This window comes from Micromys minutus (assembly GCF_963924665.1).
Source record: "Micromys minutus genome assembly, chromosome: 15".
Lineage (NCBI taxonomy): Eukaryota > Metazoa > Chordata > Mammalia > Rodentia > Muridae > Micromys > Micromys minutus.
This window is the reverse complement of record NC_137984.1, coordinates 35,388,465-35,409,497: the sequence shown is the minus strand read 5'-3', so window position 1 is coordinate 35,409,497 and position 21,033 is coordinate 35,388,465. Positions and strand designations below refer to the sequence as shown.

General features: G+C 43.5%; 1 protein-coding gene across 1 annotated transcript in view; it reads left to right on the top strand.

Moving 5' to 3' along the window:
* TRPC3 (transient receptor potential cation channel subfamily C member 3) overlaps positions 1-21,033 on the top strand; it is a 67,345-nt gene that overhangs the window by 15,421 nt on the left and 30,891 nt on the right. The window contains exons 2-4 of the mRNA XM_080929511.1: positions 1,801-2,572; positions 10,495-10,683; positions 19,354-19,518. Coding sequence (XP_080785637.1) covers positions 1,801-2,572; positions 10,495-10,683; positions 19,354-19,518 — 1,126 coding nt within the window. The remainder of the gene's footprint in view (positions 1-1,800; positions 2,573-10,494; positions 10,684-19,353; positions 19,519-21,033) is intronic.

Sequence of the window (21,033 nt, the reverse complement as noted above, 5' to 3'; positions counted from 1 at the left end):
AATACATGTTCAGTGGCCAGAGATGCTTCTGACACGGATATAAAGCAACTGCTTTCCCAGCCATTCACTTTTAAGTTTCGTTTATTTGCTTCAAAAGCCAGTAACTTGGGGGAAAAAAAAAACTTTATTGGTACCTTTTGATATACTTCATGCTCAAAAAAAAAAGTTCTACAGATTTTTTCTTTAATTAAAGTTATTGAGCCTCTGAATCTGAAAAAAAATCTGGTAAAGTTAAAGATGCAGATTTGTGTAATATTTGCACATTTGGCCACTAAAACCTAAGTCATTGAGCTGTTGTTACAGAAAACCACAATGTCTAAATTATATAATTTATTTTGCAGTGTTTTTCAAAGACTTGGACTATTTGCAAAAGCTTTTATTTATAAACTCATACAATCTCTGGAACTTTTCACTTTTGTTACTATTTTGCAGTCCAGGGGTTTGAAACCAGGGCGGCAAGCACCCTAGACAATACCTTACAGCCCATCTGTATCTCTAGACCTCCTCTTACTTTTGTTTTGAGGCATAGTTCCCTGACTGGCCTTGAACTTGGAGGTCATCCTGCTTTAGAATTCCCTAGTAGCTGAGAAGTCTATGCTGCAAAGCCTGGAATTGTTTATTATTTGAAAGGGGGTTTTGTTTGGTAGCTGTGGTTTTGGTTTTTTGTTTGTCGTCTGTTCGTTTTGTTTTGTTTTTGAGAAGACATGGTCTTGGCCTTCTGAGTACTCATATTAGCAGGAGTGAGCTGAGTACCTTCTGGGCTGTAACTTCTCATTTTACCCAGGCTTATGAAAATTAAGATGTGGATTGAAGTCATTGCACACACCAGTGTATGACGTGACTCCGCTGCAGGTAGATCTCATCTGGTGTGGCTGGTTGTAGGATTTCCCGCTATGTTGTGCTATAGGAGCCATGCCTGTAGCTACAGTCACAAAGTATCACTAGTGGTCTTCAACCCGTGGGTCAAGTCTTTCCTTCTCCAAAAAGCAAATGGGTAATTTTAGTAATGAAAAAAAATCTTTATTATAAAGGGAGTTATTCTCCATAAGGTAAATCTAGATTAATGCTTGGATTCTGCATTTGGTGAATGTTGTCTGGGTCATTGCAAAGATTAATCCTGTAAAAATAGATAGATAGATAGATAGATAGATAGATAGACAGATAAATAAATATTTTAGTTGGAAAAGGCTTGTCCTTGAGAGATTAAAGATTTAAAGCTAAGATGGTACTCAGCCTGAATACTGGGCTACATGTGAAAATTTGGCTTAATGTACAATAACTTGAGACTTCTGTCCTGATGCTTGACAAAAATTAACCTCTATTAAGTATGCCAGCCTGTGGTGTGCATGCCACTAGACACTATTTTAGGATATTTTTCCCTCTGTGGTAGTACAGGTTGAATCCTGGTCCTGACGCATTCCCTGACCAAGTACTCTGTCCCTAGGCTACACAAGAGAACAAGGTTGACCCCGAAGGGTACTTACAGCATCATTGTTACTAGTGGTGGTTTTTAGTTTTCTTTTGTTGTTGTTTTGGTTTTATACCAGAGAGGTATAGGTGCATAAAAATTATCTCGTTATTTTTCTAACTGATGGCAGAAAGAACAGAATCTGCGTTTGGGAAGGGCCATGGGCTCCTCCCTGAGGCTTAGGCAGCCTGTGACAGGTGAGGGATAGTCATGGTGGTTGGTCTTAGCATTTTACCTGACTAGTCCCTGGCCTCGGGTCTGCAGCCGGGTCTGCTGGGGGAGAAAACTGTAGGCCTCGAAGTCCCACGTTGTTTTGTCGCCCCACTGATCAGGTCGTCGGAGGGCAGCCCGTCCAGGTGGCGCACTGCGGGGATGCGTGACAAGGGCCGGCGCCAGGCAGTGCGTGGCCCGGCCTTCATGTTCGGTGCCCGTGGGCCCAGCCTCACAGCCGAGGAGGAGCGCTTCCTGGACGCCGCGGAGTACGGCAACATCCCTGTGGTGCGTAAGATGCTGGAGGAGTCTCGCACGCTCAATGTCAACTGCGTGGACTACATGGGCCAGAACGCGCTGCAGCTGGCAGTAGGCAATGAGCATTTGGAGGTGACCGAGCTGCTGCTGAAGAAGGAGAACCTGGCGCGTATCGGTGATGCGCTGCTGCTAGCCATCAGCAAAGGTTATGTGCGCATCGTGGAAGCCATCCTGGGCCACCCGGGCTTTGCCGCTAGCCGGCGCCTGACCCTCAGCCCTTGCGAGCAAGAACTGCGTGATGACGACTTCTATGCTTACGATGAGGATGGCACACGCTTCTCACCTGACATCACGCCCATCATTCTGGCTGCACATTGCCATAAATACGAGGTGGTGCACCTGCTGCTACTCAAGGGTGCACGCATCGAGCGGCCACACGACTACTTCTGTCGCTGCGCCGACTGTGCTGAGAAGCAAAGGCTCGATGCCTTCAGCCACTCAAGGTCTAGGATCAACGCCTACAAGGGACTGGCCAGCCCAGCATACTTGTCGCTGTCCAGCGAGGATCCTGTGCTCACAGCGCTGGAACTCAGCAATGAGCTGGCCAAGCTGGCCAACATAGAGAAGGAGTTCAAGGTAGGCCTGTGGAAGCCCCTGTCTGCTGTGCCAGAGTCAGTTGTGCCCGGTGCTTGTTAATCTGTTGAGATTTTGTTTGTTTGTTTTCAGATAGATCCTCACTTTATAGCTCAGGCTGGCCTCAAATTCACAGCATTTCTATCTCTGCCTCCCAAATGCTGGGTTTACAGGACCGTACTCACATGCCCAGCTTCTCTCTGGTCCAGACAGGGTCCTAGGTGTCATCATGTTCCATAGCCCTTGATGGACAGAAATTCAGAGCAGTCCTGCGTCAGCCTCTCGGGTGCTGGAGTTTACGGATGTGTGCCATCATTTCTTTTTCCCAGTGCATTTTAAACTCGAAGGAACTGCTCTAGCGGTTTTGCTCATCTCAGACTCACGTTAAAGACAAACATCACAGCTTAGCAAGCAGAGGTATCTATGTCCTAGATAAGGATTAAAAGCCAGAAAGTCGGTGTGCCCTTTTGCTAAAGAGAGGCAGGGGTCGACAAGTCTGCCTCCTTCTCAGGTCCTAGATTCTTTCTGTTCGGCTGCACGGTGTGACGCAGCATGCACGGATTTTCTCTTTGCTCTGAACTTGTCTCCAACGGCTACCCTGCATCGCTGTGAGGTAGGGCTCCTCTTCCTTTTCTCAGGTGGAGTGGTGGTTTCTTTGAAGCCCTATTCGTGGCCACAGGCTTTTCTATATGCTTAGATGTAGCCGAGTCCAATGCATGTATCCCGAGATGACGATGACGTCTAATCTACTCATTTGTAAGGGACAATGTTAGACTGCAGACTCAAGACTGGGTGCCCCTCCCAGAGCCAACACTCAGAGAGCAAATATGGAACACTATTGGAGCTATGTTGTTAATGATAATGTACTTCACTGATGGGACGAGTGTCTCATCTTGAATCCCGTGGACATCTATTTAGAGTGGTGAACTGTGACAGTTGGGTCAATCTACAAAGGACAGAAAAGTCGTCTGTGCATCAGAGAGATTTTCTGCTTCTTAAACGCGACTTGTTTTTGTCAATCAGTATTTTCTTACAGAAACTCTATATTAGTGATGGATCATGTTAAAATTTGACTCCATTGCCAACCCTCCTATGCATTTTAAATGGCTCTAGTCTTAACTCTGAGGAAAAGGAGGTGCTTGACTGGTAAGGTAAAGCTCCATGCGTTCTCTTTAGCAGATTTCTGTCCTGTTTTCTACACAAGGAAGTGGTTGCAAGCACTAGCCCCTCGGCTTCAGACAGCATGAGGACTAAACCTTTTCGGGATAGAATAATACCTCAGAAAGTGTATTTATCCTCTTTCACATCTTAATATAGTTTTTCATAGTTGAGTGGGTTTTTTTTTTCAAGCACAATCTGCAACATAATTCACGTTAAGGAAAGTCTGTTTTCTCTAGGGTTTCAAGAGAACATCACAAGTGAGTTTGCTCACTTTCCTTCCACAACAAATCCCCTCCGTGTTTGTCAACCCTCACTGTGTCTCGGTGAAGCTCTGTCCTCGGTGTAACAATCTTGTCACTCAATTCCTGATTTTTTTTCTGATATAAAACTGCCCCCTTTGTTGTTAAAAAATGAGGGAAAATCAAGAATAAAATGGGGCTGGCTTGATATCTACTGCTATATGCACATCTATAGTGTGCCACTTAAAAAGACGGGGTCTCACGTAGCTCAGGCTAACCTTGAACCTGCTGTGTAGCTGAGGATGACCTTGAACTCCTCACCCTCCCCCACTTTTCGAGTGTTTGAATTACAAAGAGCACCTGTACCCCAGAGCACAGGGAGAGCAAGTTAAAGCTTCAAACTTATCTGGGACAGTAGAAAAGTACTAGAAAAAAATATTTTTCAACATCATTTCTTTATTTCTGAGATCGTCACACGAGCATAATTCTAAATTTATTTGACACTTCAAACATCACAGAGACCTGTTTTTTTTTTTTTTAAATGTACTTCACTTGATATATGTTGAAGCTCTGCAAGAGAAATTCCATAAAAGGAAATATTTTCTAAGATTATGTTTTAATAATTTACTAAAGATGGTGATGTTTGCGGTTCCGCCAGGAGACATCTCCTCGGTGGAGCAGCAGAGGAGAATTTGTTATTCATAGTTTCCCCCCTGATGCCAGCTAAGTCCATATTAGTAATGCTTAGATTAGAATCGCCTTTGCTTGGAGAACCTTCCAGAGGTGAGCAAATACCACAGTGAAAAAAACAGAAGGGTCCTCGAGGTTACTCACGGTAGCCGAGGATAGACCCTAATAACCATCTGTGTCTTGGACGCTCACCTTACAGGGCAAGCTTAAAAGTCACAGAGCCCTCTGTGAACCAGAGCAGGGCAGCTTCTCAGTCTCTGGAGACAGAGCCTCTCTGCCTCGCTGCGTGCCCTTTGTCCCCCATCCTTGGCTACCCTTGTTGGTTCTTCCTTAGTCCATCTCTCCTTTGCCCTCTCGTCCCACACTCCTGTCCGTCTGTCAGCGCTGTACACAGTCTGAGCCCTAACCCAACTCCCGGTGCTGCACCAGAACAGGACAAGCTAAGCTCGGTGCTGAGGGAAGCAGGTAACCTAATTTGCCCTGCTCTGTGCTGTTCACTATCGTCTTTCCAGAGGGACTTTCAGCTCAGAGTCCTGGACTGAAATAAGAAGTAGACAGTGTGCAGCTCCCTGGTGAAGCACAGGAGATGCTTTCCCCTTTCAGACACCCAATCCCAGCATATTATCAATGACCTGGATTGCATACTCTCTCGGCCTCCGCACACTTCCCACAGTCTCTTGGGGCAGACAGAGAACATGTGAAGGTCATTGTCTCAGGAGGCCGAGCGCTCAGGGTCATAGATTTAGATGAATTGATGAAGGACAGCCCAGTGGCATGTTATTAAAGGAACAATCCGGATGTGCAAATGAGCTAGCTGTTCTGAGAAATGAAGGCTTAGATTTGATCATCCTCCCATCAGTGGCAAGGAAGCCTATCAGTTACAAAGATACAAGAAGACAAATTGAAATTTCCAGATTCTAATTGAGTTGGATGCAGGTTTTGTTTTTTTTTTTTTTTTTTTGGTAAATAAATAAACAAACAAACAAGAAATGCTATCAGTCTTCCCTGTGCCTCAGTTTTTCTTTCAAAGTAGAGAGCAATTTCAGTTCCTATCGTAGTGGAGCTAAAAGGAAAAAGCAAAAGCAGTATGACCCAAAGCTAGAAAGCCTTTTATAGCAGGAGGAGATGCTAGGAATCATGGAGTCATGGAGACCCCTTATTTCACAAGTGGGACAGCAGAGGCCAAGGTCACACTGACTAAACTATATCTGAGCATCTTGGATTCCAGTCCCAGGTTTTATTTACTTAAGATTTATTTATTTGTACTTTTATGTGAAGTGTTTTGCCTGTGCACGTATTTGCACCCTGTGTGTGTAACCATGTGTATGAGCACCATGTAAGTATATGTATGCCTTGTGCCCTTAGGCACTGATTTAAGTGCTAGAAACCAAACTCAGGGCCCCTGGCAGAGCAGCCAGTGCTCTAAACCACGGAGCCATCCCTCCAGCCTCAAATCTTGGGCTTTATGTCCAAAATATCATTCGTTTTGACACAGAAGCACTTCAAAGCTTTCTAACATCCACTAAACTTGCTCACAGAATTTAGTCCTCTCAAAACAAAGAGAAAGGAGGATTCTCCTTATGGGGAAAGATGAGAAAATTCCAAAAGGTCACACAGTTGGTACCTGATAGGAGTCTTTCTGGAGCCCAGGACACCAGGGTGCCTGGTCTTCAGATTCCTGCTTTCCCTCTGACTGTCAGTAAAGAGGCCTGGGGCTGCATGTTTGCTTGGCGTTGAATGTCTGTGTTTCTCTTTCACATATAAAAGGGGTCAGGATGGGGACATGTTATAAGGAATGTAGAGAGGCTGAGTTGAAACTGGAGTTAGTTCATTGCTCTGCCTCGGGCTTAACAAGCCCCTGGAGTTGGAGTTTCTGCTCGGGTCACCTATTAACTTGGTAAAGAGGGCCCTTGTGCTGGAGAAGCACCGTGAAGATGATGCAACGGAGCTGAACTGACAGCACCTTGGTTCTCTGATCTGAGTTGTGAAGCCCCGAGAGGCAGGGAGGAGCTCAGGGTGGCTGGGCAGGCAATACCGACTTCAGCAGCAGAGGGAAGGGTGGCTCTGGCCAGGGTTCGCCATCTTTCCCTGAGCACTCTGGATAGATCTAAAAGCTGTGACTGACGTGAGCAAACCACCATTAGCCAGGTAAAATGCTGCATGCCTTTAGTCCGGAGGAGACAGAGAGAAGAGGAGCCCTTGAGCCTCAAGCTGGGAGCCATGGAAATTCAGTCTACCACACTGGATTAAGAAAGGAACTTTATATGGAAACAACATGGATTTAATACTTCTGTAAGCTATAATAAAATATTGCATTAGCTTTCTGGAAGGGAAGGCAGATGGATGTTTAACTGACACCCACCCTGCACAGAAATGAGAGATTTTAGTAATATTCTCAGGAGCATGGTACCAACTTGAATGGAGACGGTGGCCTTATTCATGTCATCTGTTCCCTGGTGAGGCTATAAGGTGAACTGTTACGTCCTTTGTCTCAGTACTGATATCTGAAGTGGGAATGTTCCAGTCTGTGTAGCCTTTAGACAGTCTCTCTCTGTGGTATGGTTTTTGCCTACCAAATCCAAGTATTTAAGGGAAGAAAATCAAATTCCCCAGATCTTACTTTAGAGCCGTGCTTACCAACCTTCCTAAGGCAGCAGCTCTTTAATACAGTTCTTCATGTTGTGGTGACTCCCAATCATGGAATTATTTTGTCCTAACTTTGTAACTGCAATTTTGCTGCTGTTATGATCATAATGTAAATATTTGATATGAGGATCTGATACTCGACCTCCAAAGGAGTTGCCACCCAGAGGTTGGGAACCAGTGCATTAAAGTATGATATATTTTTTGACACCTAGAGGTCTGCTATGTGAGCTATCACTTGGTTATCAAGACAAAGTGTCTCAAAAATCAACAATATAAGAAATTGTGTTTTCATCAAGTGCATCAGTTAAATGATGTGACTAACTTAAAAATCTTTTTTTTTCAGACAGGGTCTAGTTATATATCCCAGACTAGCTTTCAATTTGCCATCCTCCTGCCTCAGCTTCTTGAATTCTGGAATTGTAGAGTGTGTCTGGTTTAACTTTCTCTATAGGCTAAAATTTTAGTCCAAGTCAGCAAAGTAGAAATGGGGTTTTCAAAAGTGAGGGACTTCCCCCAGGAGATGGTCAGTGGTACCTTAACTGAATCCAGTGGGCTAAAAATAGAGCTCTATTCAGAAGGTAGCAGGAAGGCTGCCAACCAACCATCCATCACACCAAATAAATATGCAAATGGAACTAAAGATTCACAGATTATTTTTAGCAAAGTGTTAGTTCCAGTGGCCTGGAAGTGTTCCTCTCAGGTATTGATATTCTGTAACCCTGGAGAATCCAATTCCGTACAACCAGCCATTTCTCTCCTTCCATTTCTGCAAGGAAGATGACATGCCCTTCAGCCAAACCAGAAAGATGTCTCTCCACCGGGCCCAGCCACAGCCTCCTGTTCAGCGGCCAGTCACCAGCAGCCCTCACTTGTATGGAATCGCTTTGTTTCCCTAGTTTGTACTTCAGGCCAGGGCCTACAAACTGTGTTTCTGACAGGTTCTTGGTGCCACTGATGTCGTTGGTATTAGATCTGTGTTTGGGAAGCAATGTTTCCAGAAAGGCCATGGATAGGAAACTGGACAGGATTTCATATGTGGTGGCCTTTCCCTGTCTCCCTGCTGCTTCGGAAAGTTTCCACTATAGAAGCCACCCTACTTTAGGTTCAAAGTAACCATTTTTGTACAAAGACATAAAATTTGTTTTGACTTTGGTGTTCAGCATTGGCACTTATCCAGTCTCTCTTTCTTTTCTTCATAAAACAAAATTTTGTTCAGAAAACAATACCTCTTTCCTGGTCCCCCCTCCACAAATTCTTGACCCCATTCCCCTTCCCCTTTGCTTCTGAGAAGGTGCTCCCCCACCCACCCACCCACTCCCACCTCAACTTGATAGCATTTCCCTTCCCCGGGGCATCAAGTCTCCACAGGATTAAGCACATCCCATGTATGTTCTTTGGTTGGTGGCTTAGCCTCTGGGAGCTCTGAGGGATCCCAGTTAGCTAATATGATTGTTCCTCCTATGGGGTTGACATCCCCTTCAGCTTCTTCAGTTCTTCCCCTAACTCTGCCATAGGGGTCCCTGATCTCAGTCCAGTGGTTGGTTGTAAGTATCTGCATCTGTCTCAGTCAGCTGCTGGTAGAGCCTCTCAGAGGACAGCCATGCTAGGGTTTGGTTTCTGTGCATGGGATGGATCCCAACTTGTGCAGATCACTGGATGGCCTTTGCTTCATTTTTGTCCCTGTATTTCCTTTAGATAGGAACAACTCTGGGTCAAGAATTTGGAAGATGAGTGGGTGTCCCATGCCTTAACTGAGGGCCATATCTATCTACTGGAGGTGGTCTGCTTGGGTTCCATCTCTTCACTGTTGGGCATTTCAGCTAAGGTCACCCCCACTGGGTCCTGGGAGCCTATCACATCCCTGGTATCTGGGACTTTCCAGGGATTCCCCCCAAACAAAATTTTATATAACAGATGAGTCCTTCTTGGGTCTAATTAATTGCCTTTACAAAAGAGGAAGAAAATAGGAAGAAAAGGAGGAAACAGAGAGACAGAGAGACAGATAGAGAGAGAAAGAGATGGGGGGAGGACAAAGTCCCAGTGTTTCAAATCAACTCACAAACTTGCAGCACATTGAGAGGAACCCCCAGTGCCACATGAGCTTCACCTGAGGTACAATCTCAGGCTGAGATCCCAGCATTTCTGTAGATGCCGCAGGTAACAGGAGCACTCATAGCATTAAGATGTTCAACTTTTCTTCAATAGTTTATAATATAAACCAGTGGTTTATATGTGTACTGCATTTTTGTTGGAGCTAATGTGTGTGTGTTTGTTTGTTTGTTTGTACAGGGTCTTAAACAGTAGTCCATGCAGGCCTCAGAGTCGTGGTAGTCCTCATCTTGTGAGCTATCATGCCTGGCTTTTTTGGAACAATTTTTGTTTTTTAAAAGATGGTGTATGGAGCCTGGAGAGATGGCTCAGTGGTTAAATGGTTAACTCACTGACTGCTCTTCCAGTCCTGAGTTCAATTCCCAGCAACCACATGGTGGCTCACAACCATCTGTAATGGGATCTGATGCCCTCTTCTGGTGTGTCTGAAGACAGCTACAATGTACTTATATATAATAAATAAATAAATAAATAAATAAATAAATAAATAAATAAATAAATAAATAAATAAATCTTAAAAAAAAAAAAGATGATGTGATGATATAGAGCTGATGTCACAGTACCAGGTAGGGGGAACCTGGAGGATTTCTAATTTAAGACCTGATGTGGCTATGCAGTGAGTTCTAGAATAGTCTAAACTACACAGCGAGAATTTAAAATAAAGAAATGTAAATAGTAACTGAACATATTATGACATATGGTATACCATATAGTGTGCTGATACAAGTATACAATGCTGAATTGGGGAATCAAGCAAATTAACATTTGGTCCCTTTGACCAGTTTTCTTTGCATCATGGCCTCTGGCTAAGAATCTTTCTATTCATCACTTCTAAGGATTTGACTTTTTAAGATTCCACATATAAGTGAGATCAGGTTCATATAGTTTTCAGAGGTTTAAGGAAATTTAGTGAGGGCTGGAGAATCCATTTGTATCTGCTTTAACCAGCCTTGTATCCAGGAAGGGACTGCATCTTTTTGCCCAACGGCAGGGACACCTTTATCCACACATCCTGTCCCCAGGCACTAGCCACTGGATGAGAGAAATTCTTGGCATTAAACTCAAAACCTTTTGTTTTAGAATGACTATAGGAAACTCTCCATGCAATGCAAAGACTTCGTAGTGGGTGTGCTGGACCTGTGTCGAGACTCAGAGGAGGTGGAAGCCATTCTGAACGGAGATCTGGAGTCAGCCGAGCCCCTGGAGAGACACGGCCACAAAGCATCTCTGAGTCGTGTCAAACTTGCCATTAAGTATGAAGTCAAAAAGGTGAGTGAGCCACTCATCAGCAGACAGGAACTGCTGACGCTGCAATCCAGGGGACACTAGAAAACAGACTAGGCAGACAGACTGACAGGAGCTTTGAGGTAAAGTGGAAGGCCTTCTCAAGTGCTGCCCACTGTAGGACTCAGGACTTCTTTTATTATTGAATATATTTTATTTACATTGTAAATGTTATCCCTTCCCATTTTCCCCTCCATAAACTCCCATCCCACCCTCCTCCCCCTGCTTCTATGAGGCTACTGATTTGTTTGAGTTAATTTTATATCCAGCCACTTTGCTGAAGCTGTAGGAGTTCTCTGGTGGAATTTTTGGGTCACTTAAGTATACTGTCGTATCATCTGCAAATAATGATATTTTGACTTCTTTCTTTCCAATTTTTATCCCTTTGATTTCCTTTTTTGTCTAATTACTCTGGCTAGGACTTAGATTACTATATTGAAAAGTTAGGGAGAGAGTGGGCATCCTGTCTCTGATTTTAGTGGGATTGCTTCAAGTTTCTCTCCATTTAGTTTGATGTTGGCCACTAGTTTGCTGTATATTGCTTTTATTATTGTTTGGGTATGGACCTTGGATTCCCGATCTTTCCAAGACTTTTAACATCAAGGGGTATTGGATTTTATCAAATGCTTGCTCAGAATCTAATGAGATGATAATGTGGTCTTTTTCTTTGTTTGTTTATATAGTGGATAACGTTGATGGATTTCCGTATATTGAACCATCCTTGCATCCCTGAGATGAAATGTACTTGATCATGATGGATGATCATTTTGATGTGTTCTTGGATTCGGTTTGCAAGAATTTTATTGAGTATTTTTGCATCCATATTCATGAAGAAAATTGGTCTAAAGTTTTCTTTCTTTGTTGGATCTTTGTGTAGTTTAGGTATAAGTGTAATTGTGGCTTCACAGAAGTAATTGGGTAGTGTTCCTTCTGTTTCTATTTTGTTGAATAGTTCAGAGAATATTGGCATTAGATCTTCTATGAAGGTCTGATAGAATTCTGCACTAAACCCATCTGGTCCTGAAGCTTTTTTTGTTGGGAGAATTTTAATGACTGCTTCTACTTCTTTAGATGTTATAGGACTGTTTAGATGGTTTATTTGATCCTGATTTAACTTTGGTACCTAGTATCTGTCAAGAAAGTTGTCCATTTCATTCAGATTTTCCAGTTTTGTTGAGTATACGCTTTTGTAGTAGGATCTTATGATGTTTTGAATTTCTTCAGTTTCTGTTATGTCCCCCCTTTTATTTCCTGTTTGACCCAGGACTTCTCGATGTGAAGGATAATGTCCTCTTCATTTTAGTTTCCTCAAATCAGAGGATTCTATCCTTTATGCATCTTAGGGGTTTAGTGTAACTTAAATGGATTAAAATTAACCAAGCACTCTTCAAACTGTGGATTTCTGCACCAGTAACAGTAACAGCATGGTGGCACACTTCTCTAATCCCAGCATTTGGGAAGTAGAGGCAGGAAAGTCAGGAGGTCAAAGCCAGCCTTAGCAAGTCTGGAGCCACCCTGGGATTCATGAGAGCCAGTCTCAGAAATAATAATAATAATAATAATAATAATAATAATAATGTTGATTCTCCTGTTTACGTGCATTTGTGAGATACCATAACATATGTTCTTGTGATAATCCTTACTGTAAGCCGTTATTCATTTTATCTATAAACCAGGGAAGCTACAGAATAAGATTCTACACAGAAGGAAACAGTTACCAAGCTTAAGTAGCAGGTCTGATGAGGTAACATGGATGTGGAGGTAGTCACACCAGGGTCATAAATAAAGATGACAATTGTTTTCAGTATGGTTACTGCAGAAAAAAAAAAACCTGTTGTGTATGTTTTTGTTTGCTAATTTTCATTGAGCCGTTAAATAGTTTGTGAAAATTGTAGTTAAAATATTTCATATGGTATAAGTCTCAGCTTCTGGAATTGGACAGTTTAGGTATGTTATATATGGGGGGAGGTTGTACTTATAAGGAACTGACAGGGTTGGAGATGGGCTTAGTGGCTAGCAGTCTCTATGTCTCTTCCAGAGAACCCAAGTGTGATTCCTATCAACCATGTTGAATGCCTCACCACTAACTGTAACTCCAGTTCCCAAGGATCCAAAGCTGGGTAGCAGCCCTCCACCTCCCCACACATACACATACTTTTCAAATAACCTAAATATTTGATAAAAGGTAGAAGTTGAAAAATCATGAAGCAGCAGCCATTGGAAGGGGCATATCTAGAGTCATCAGTGGACAGCCATGTCTCCTGTGGATTCATCTCCTGTTCTTCCTTTGGTGTGGACTCATGCTTACAAGGATTCAAGTTCTGATGTCACCATGAGTTCTTGACTGGCCCTGGACAGCACCAAAGCCCTGAGCTACTCTTCAGTAAAGTGGGGGTGGGGAAGCAGTTGTTTGAAGACCATATAAAATTATGTAAGTAATTAGCTTGAGAAACTCTTCTGTGATGGCTCACTAAATATTAGTCTACAGTAAGTCCATTACAGAAACTCATATCAGAGTGATGGCTCTTAACCAAACTAAACTATCAAAGACAATTTTGTGTTCCTTGTTCTAAGTCCTGCCCTTAGTATCTGACTGATTTCTCAGAAACGGATTTAGCAAAGGATCCTTGGAAGCTCACAGAATTGCAAGGAAAGACAAAGGGACAAGTTTATATAAACCAAATATCCAGAAATCTTGCCTAGATCCAAGGCCAGAAACATCTGATAAGGGTCATATAAAGGCTCTGCTGTCCAATGTTGTCACTAGCAGGAGGAATGTCCTGAGTCCTTGGCCATTGTCCTAAGACCTCTTGCAAATCAAACCTGCCACTTAACTCTGACCAATGGAACCCAAGACATAGCTTACATTCTAACACAAAGCAAGGGTGTAGAAAGATCTCTCTCCCACACCTTCCTTCTAGGTTCGAGCACACACACACACACACACACACACACACACACACACTTCCACTACAGTACAGATAGCTTTTATGCATAATAACCATGGGAACTGGGGCCAGTCACTAATGACAAGGAAAGATTTTCACTAGAAATCGAAATAAAAGTTGTCAGGGAACAGATCAGCTCTAAGATAATGAAATGCCCCCTTAGAGATTTCTTCCTTGAGGTTTTCCTTGTGTTGGAGGAAAGATAATTTTGAACACGATTGATAGCAAGCCATTTTTAGAAAAGTGTCCAGACAGAGTCACGCTTCTTGCAATACGAATCTCTTTTTCTTGGCACCTGAGAGGAGAAAATTGATTTCAGTTGTCATGGGCTTTTTATCATTCCATTGAAAGTGTCATATTAGCAGAAACAGCTCATCTTCAGAGATGCTTCTGTAGCCAACCCACCCTGCAGAGCAATGCCTGACTTGATTTTAAGCAAGTTGATGTATGGGTTGCAAGGTATGCGGTATCACTATCAATAACTTTGTTCCCAATCAACATATATATAACTATGGATTTAATGCTTATTAGGAAAGCACTTTTTGATCTAATGATATTAGAAATCTTGAAGGACTGGAGAGATGACTCAGAGGTTAAGAGTATTTGCTGCTCTTGCAGAGGACCCAGGTTTGGATACCATTATTGACATACATGGTGGTTCGGATCTATTCATAAGTCTAGTTCCAGGGGACCAATACCTTCTTCTGGTCACTGTGGGTAGACATGTGATACGCATGCATACATGCAGATAAAACACCTATACACATACAATTTTTAAAAGTTGTTTTAAAAATAATTGTTTAAGAAAAGTTACAGATCACTTGACAACATGCACTTTGGAACCTCTGCACACCAGAAACAGCATCAACAGAAACTGAAGGAAAGGGGTTAGAGGGATTCTTCAGTGGTTCAAAGAATTTGCTGTTTCTTGCAGAGGTCCTGGACTGTTCTCAACACATTCATGATGACTTTCAACCATCACATAGGCATCACATGGTGCACATACATATGTGCAGGCAAACCACTCGAACACATAAAATACATAAATCTAAAAGAGTGTTTTTAATTAAAAATAAGCAAAAAAAAATTAAACCCTGTAAAATAAACATACCATCTGGGCATGGCAGAGCATGTCTGTAATCCTAGCACTGAAAAGGCTGATATAGGAAAACCAACAGCCTAAGGCTAGCCTGGGGTCCATATGAAAACTGCCTCACCCTCTCCCAAAATAAATAAATGATAGTTCACAAATCTATTCTCCCATTCCCAAAGAACAGTTACAGTACTTGGTGATGGTGAAATCGGTGATTCTATGCTGTGTCTTTCCTGTCATCGTGATGATGTGCGCCCTTCGAGGTCTAATTCTGACCATACATCTAATTCTGACCATACATCTAATTCTGACCACACATCTAATTCTGACCATACATCTAATTCTGACCATATATCTAATTCTGACCATACATCTTCACTGTTCTGTGATATGAGGCAGAGATTGGTCCCTCCCTCCCCTACACACCTCAAGCTCTACCTACTTCATGGTGGGTGGCGTCTATTATAGGAAATTTGACGATGGGAGATGACAGACTATTTAGTCTGTGAAACTAGGCTACAGAGAAAAGTCGTTTCTGGAGCCCCTCCCCGCCAAGTGCTCCAATTTCATCCCTAACAGAAAAGAAGTGTAAAAATTAGACCCGCCTCGATATGGCCAAGTTCAGTTATCCATCAGTATGGTTCTCTGTAGAAGATATAAGAGGGAGAGAGAGAAACATATATGTAACTAACATAACAATGTTATTAAAGTCAAGAACAAAGGTCCTCAAGGGTTTTTCATAACAGTACCCCACTGGAGGACAGTTCAAAAGATGGTATACATGATCGTTTTTTAAGTACAGGTTTATTTAGTTTTTGGGGGTTCAGCTTACATCCTATTAAACATCTCTCTGTCTGTCTCTGTCTCTGTCTCTCTCTCTTTCTCTGTGTGTGTGTGTGTTCTGTAACACTACTAAAATGTTGATTCCATTAAAAGATTGAAATGTTCTTTTGTGTCAAGCATTCTCTCTTTGAATCAGAAAATCTCAAATCAGGGTATTATTTTTGTAATGACTTCAATTTGCTGGTCCACTGAGGTTGAAAAACAACATAAGAACCCGAGGCAGCCAGCTATGACAGTGTGCTATTACGGGGGTGTTTTTCCAGGAAATAGAGTGGTTTTAGAGATAAAGGTCTCCACCCTATTTTGAAGTTCTCGAAAAGAAGAAGAAAAAAAATTCCATGAATTAGGGTTTTCTGCTCTTGCTTGCTAATATTGGATTGGTTTTATTTTTTTTTAAGATGTGCCTTATGGATTTGTATTAGCCATTTTAAGTTGTTGGGGGAAATCTATTTGTGTGGATTTTTAAAGGATTCGGTAGATGTGATATTACCTCAAGAAGAACATAGGCTGTGCTTCTATTTATGCTGAATTTTATAACAGGTAAAATGCTAGGATTTAGCATAGAATCAGTGTTAGCCAAGTGTGATGTAAGCCACAATGTGATGTGAGGGTCAATGTAGGTCATCCCAGGAGCACTCTGTGGAGAGGGTAATCACTGCCCTAATGCCCACCCTCAGGCTCAAGATGGCCCTGTTGGGAGAAATGTGAGGAAAGGGTCCAAACCAAACCATTAGTTCTGTCCTCAAGTATTGGAGTGGCTCAGACCTATATAATCCTAGCATGAGAAAGACTGAGGCAGGAGGATTGATTTCTGCTCTAGGCCAACTTGGACTATAGAGTTAAGACAAACCAAAACAAGCACAAGCTGGTGTGACAGTTCAGTAAAGGTACTTGTAGCAAAAGCTTGGCCTCCTAAACTCAATCCCCTGTTCCCTGGTTGTTTTCTCAACTTAATACAACCTGGGGTTATTTGGAAAGGGGAACCTCATTAGACAAAATGGCACCACTACCTTCATTGTAGCATCTCTAGTGGGAGGGCCCAGCCCATTGTGGGCAGTGCCACCCCTGGGTTTAAGTGTATATTTATTATTTACATATAGTGTTAAAACTGAGCAAGCTAGGAGGCAGCAAGCCAGGAGGTGGCATTTCTCCATGGCTTCTGCTTCAACTTCTGCTTCCAGGTTCCTGCCTTGAGTTGTTGCCCTGACTTCCCTCAGTGATGGAGTGTGATCTGAGTTTTAAATTCCTTTTGGTTATGGTCTTTATCCCAGTGATAGAAACCCTAAGACACTCCCGGTCCTACATAGAAGTGGAAAAGAACCAACAGGTTGTCTTATAACCTTCATCTTCACTCCATGGTACTCTCATGCTCACACACACATGCACACACAGTGATGATCATGGTGGTGGTGGTGGTGAGGAGGGGGAGGATGATGACGGTGGTGATGGTGAAGATGATGATGGTGATGCTGACACAATTTCTGTGACATTTAAGCCCCAAGAAAAGCAGCATCTTGGTTCGTTTTTGCTGCTGTTATAATAACAGAGGCTGAATGACTTACAGAACAGAAATGTGTCTTCTCATGGTTCAGGGGTGGGTCCAAGTTGAAGGTAGGACTGGATCCTCCAGGGGAACGTAACAGTGCCCTCCTGTGGCAGAAGAATGGCAGTGCAAACTGATAAACACCATGTGACTCATTTATAAACATCTCTATCCTTCAGCACGGGCTATGTCACCTCTTAGCAGGATTGTCGTTTTTATAAGCATAGAGTCTCGAGAAGTTACCAGGCCAGGTAACTAGACTCAAGAGTCGCTCTGCCTCCCTCCAGACCCCTAACTAGCTGCGACTACAAATGGACAGTGCTTGTCTTTCAGCCCTTGCTCTCACCTCCTAAGAACATCCCGTGACAATACCGGGATTTTGGAAGCAATGTTTTCAAGCCATATCAAGCAGATATTCCCAGGGGAACCGAGTTCACGGTGCATTTGTTTCTCTGCAATGCACTACATGCCTCATAGAAACCTTCGGGCTTTACCCTCTCCCTAAGAAAAGTACACGGTTAACTCCAAAGCAGAAATCTGCTACAATGACATTCAATGCTCAACCTGCAGCTCTCCTAGTACCCAGCTCCTCGTCCTCAGCCTGCCTGGCTGCCGACTCCAGAGAGCTTTGCCTTGGGTCTGTGCAGCTTTGATCTTGCCAACAGAGACATTTCCACGAGTGTTTATAAGACGGTTGTGTTTTACTGTCTTGACAAGGATATGGAGTTCAGAGTTTTATTGTAATGGCTTTTATACTGCATCCATTGACAGCCTACTGTGTGCTCTGAAGAATGACTGCTGATGACATAAGGTTGCACCGTTTCTCCTGTCTTTCTCGGTGTACAAAGCACACTGAGAGTGAGTGCTTATGAGAGACAGGAACTGTGGAGGGGAGAGAGAGACGGGGAAGAAATGTTTAAACAGCACAGGGCGGGAGTGGAGATCTCGGGCTCTTGGCGGGATCCACAGGGGCTTCACACAGACCTTGGAACTCTTCCATTTTAATCATGGCTACAACCTTTCCCAGGAGGTTGCCTGATGACTAAGTCAGGATGTGAGACAGTTTCAAAATTTTGAGCCTCCCAGGGTGTGGCGGCCCATATCTTTCATCCTAGCATCCGAGAGCCTGAGGCAGGATCCCAAGTTCAAGACCAGCTGGGCTCATAGTGAGTGAGACCCTGTCTTAAAAAGAAAAAGGAAGCAAGAGAGGAAGTTAGTAAATAAGTGGTTTGGAAAAACGACCTGACATAGATTGGGCAGGCAGCAGTGGTGGGATAATCAGTTTGGGGTACTATAACTAGGCACTATAGTTAACGGTGATTTATAGACAACAGAAATTTATTTCTTATAGCACTAGGGCTGCATGTTTGAGGTTAAGATGGCAGCAGAACTATTTCTGGCCAGGGCCATCTATTGAATTGCAAACTGTTGACTTCACTTGTAGCAGGAACATGGGGGCTGGGGGTTCATTATACACTGGCACCAATATCACCATCTCGTGTGCTCTATCCCCAGGCCCCAAGCATGCTCTGAAGCCCTGCCTCCTAAGACCAGCACACTGAGCTAGGAGTTCAAAATGTGAATTTGAAGAAGACACTGAATTTGATCCAAAGCAATGATGTTTTCACACTAAGTCATCCAAGGAAGCAAGTAATCACTCCTAGGCTAGCCTGGGCTACAACGTGAGACCTTGTATCAGAGAACTGAAAACGTTTTAGAGGCAAGATGTAGCATGTAGAAACCCTGTACAAGGTTTGAAAAACAGGGCTAGCAAGTAAGCTAAGACCAGGGCTGATGTGGGTTATGCATAACACCAGCATAAACCCTGCGCGCATCTTTTCCTATGCAGTACACACAGCTCTTGCGTGCATAATTTACATGTTTTTCAGGCATCTAGTATTTTAGGAGTAACTCGTGTTTCTCTTCTAGTCGGCAGGCAGCACAGTAGCCAGTTTCCTTTCCCATTTAGAAATGAATACAAGGACAATGACAGGCAGTGTGGTGGGGGACATGCTTTTACTAAAGAAATCCAAAGTCACCGTGGCCAGAGGGGAGTCAGTTACCAGCAGGACTGGCAGGAAGGGCAGCAGTAACTTTGTCCTTAGGCGTCCACCTTATAGGAAGCAAGTTTGAACAATGAAGGGAAGACGAGGGTTTAAACAGGCTGTGTTCTGGACAGACATGTGGACAAGGGAATACTAACGTCTCTCTCCCTCTACTCCCAACAGTTCGTGGCTCACCCCAACTGCCAACAGCAGCTTCTGACAATCTGGTATGAGAACCTCTCGGGCCTTCGGGAGCAGACCATCGCTATCAAGTGTCTGGTCGTGTTGGTCGTGGCCTTGGGCCTTCCATTCCTCGCTATCGGCTATTGGATCGCACCTTGTAGCAGGGTACTAGACTCCCCACCTTCCCTCCGTGGTTGGTGAAATGCGTATCTTTGTTGGGAAAATACAAAAGCTAGGGTTCAGGCTCCCACCTTCTTGACTCTGTGTTTTACGTGACTGGAGCAAATGTTCTACTTTTTGGAGGGTGGATCAACTCAAGAATAGAATCAGGGATGATTTGGTGCCAGCAAGACACATTTGCAGGCATGATGTAATAAGGCTATTAGGTAGAAATCCCCGTGGTAGACAGGAAGGACTAAATGACCAGAGTGTAGAAGCAGTTGCACAGTTCTGCTGATGTGTAAAACAGAGAACATGGCCAGAGCTGGCCAGAGGAACAGAGGAGGCAGACGGCCGTACCCAGTGGAACCACAAAACAGCCGACTGCTTTCAGGGCACTCATCTGAGCCTGTTAGAAGCACCTGGGGCTGAATGTGAAAGTCCTGGCTATCAGCAGTGGTATTTAACCTACAGTCATATCCGTGGTGGGTCCTCGAGCCCTTTGTTCTTTCAGAAACTTCCAACGTGTGTAGAATTGGGGTCAGTGTGCTTTGGGTTTCTTTTTTAGCACCGCTCAATTTTGCTTTTGATCACCCTGAGGCCTTTTCCTCTCAACCTGCCCAAGTGGAGCTAACTTGTGATTAAGAAATCCCCTACACAAGATGTGGAAGAGAATACAGGTCATGCTAACAGAATCTGTCCTGCTAATGAAGGGCACGTCTCTGAGAAGGAGCTGCCCTGGGGTCCTTTAATCTCGTGCCCATATCCTCAAATCTGGTTTTCTCTCTGTCAGAATCTGTTTCAGGAAAAACCAGCCAAGGTCATTTACAAATGACCCTGAACGTCTACCATCGCCCTATGGCTCAGCAGTCTCCTCTAGGACTTTATATGTGTGAAAACATTTATTCATTTTACTTCCCTGATGATTTGCCCCCCATACAATAGAAGGTAGAAAGCTTGTCATTCTGACCAAGTTCGATGACTGTTGGATTCTTTGTTATGTATCTTGGAGATAATATTCTACAGTTTTTTAAATATATAAACACTAAAGACTAGAGCACAAATCACAAAAGAGCCTGCAGTGAGCAGAAAATTATAACCCAACCAGTTCCTCTTTCAGGAGAAAATACATTACAAAGTTCTGGCACTCAATAGTCTGTCTCTTCAGGCATCCCAGTCATTTAGAGCAGATTGGGGTTGCAGTGAGCATCTTGGGGTGCACACTTTGCATCATATAAAAATGACAGCTCAATCATCATAAGGAAAACAAAAGGTAGGAGCTTAGCCATTCCCCGGATCCACGCATGCACACGCCTGTGCTATTCACAGAGTAAAGAGAGAACCTGAGGATGACCAGGCTGGGGGACCTTAGTTAGCAGAATGCTTTCCTTGCAAGCATAAGGACCCAAGTTCTGTTCCTAGCATCCACAGCCAGAGCTGGGTAGGAAGCATGTGTCTACAGCCTCAGTGCTGAAAAGCTAGGGACGGAAAGACCCCTGGACCAGCTGGACAGCCAGTCTA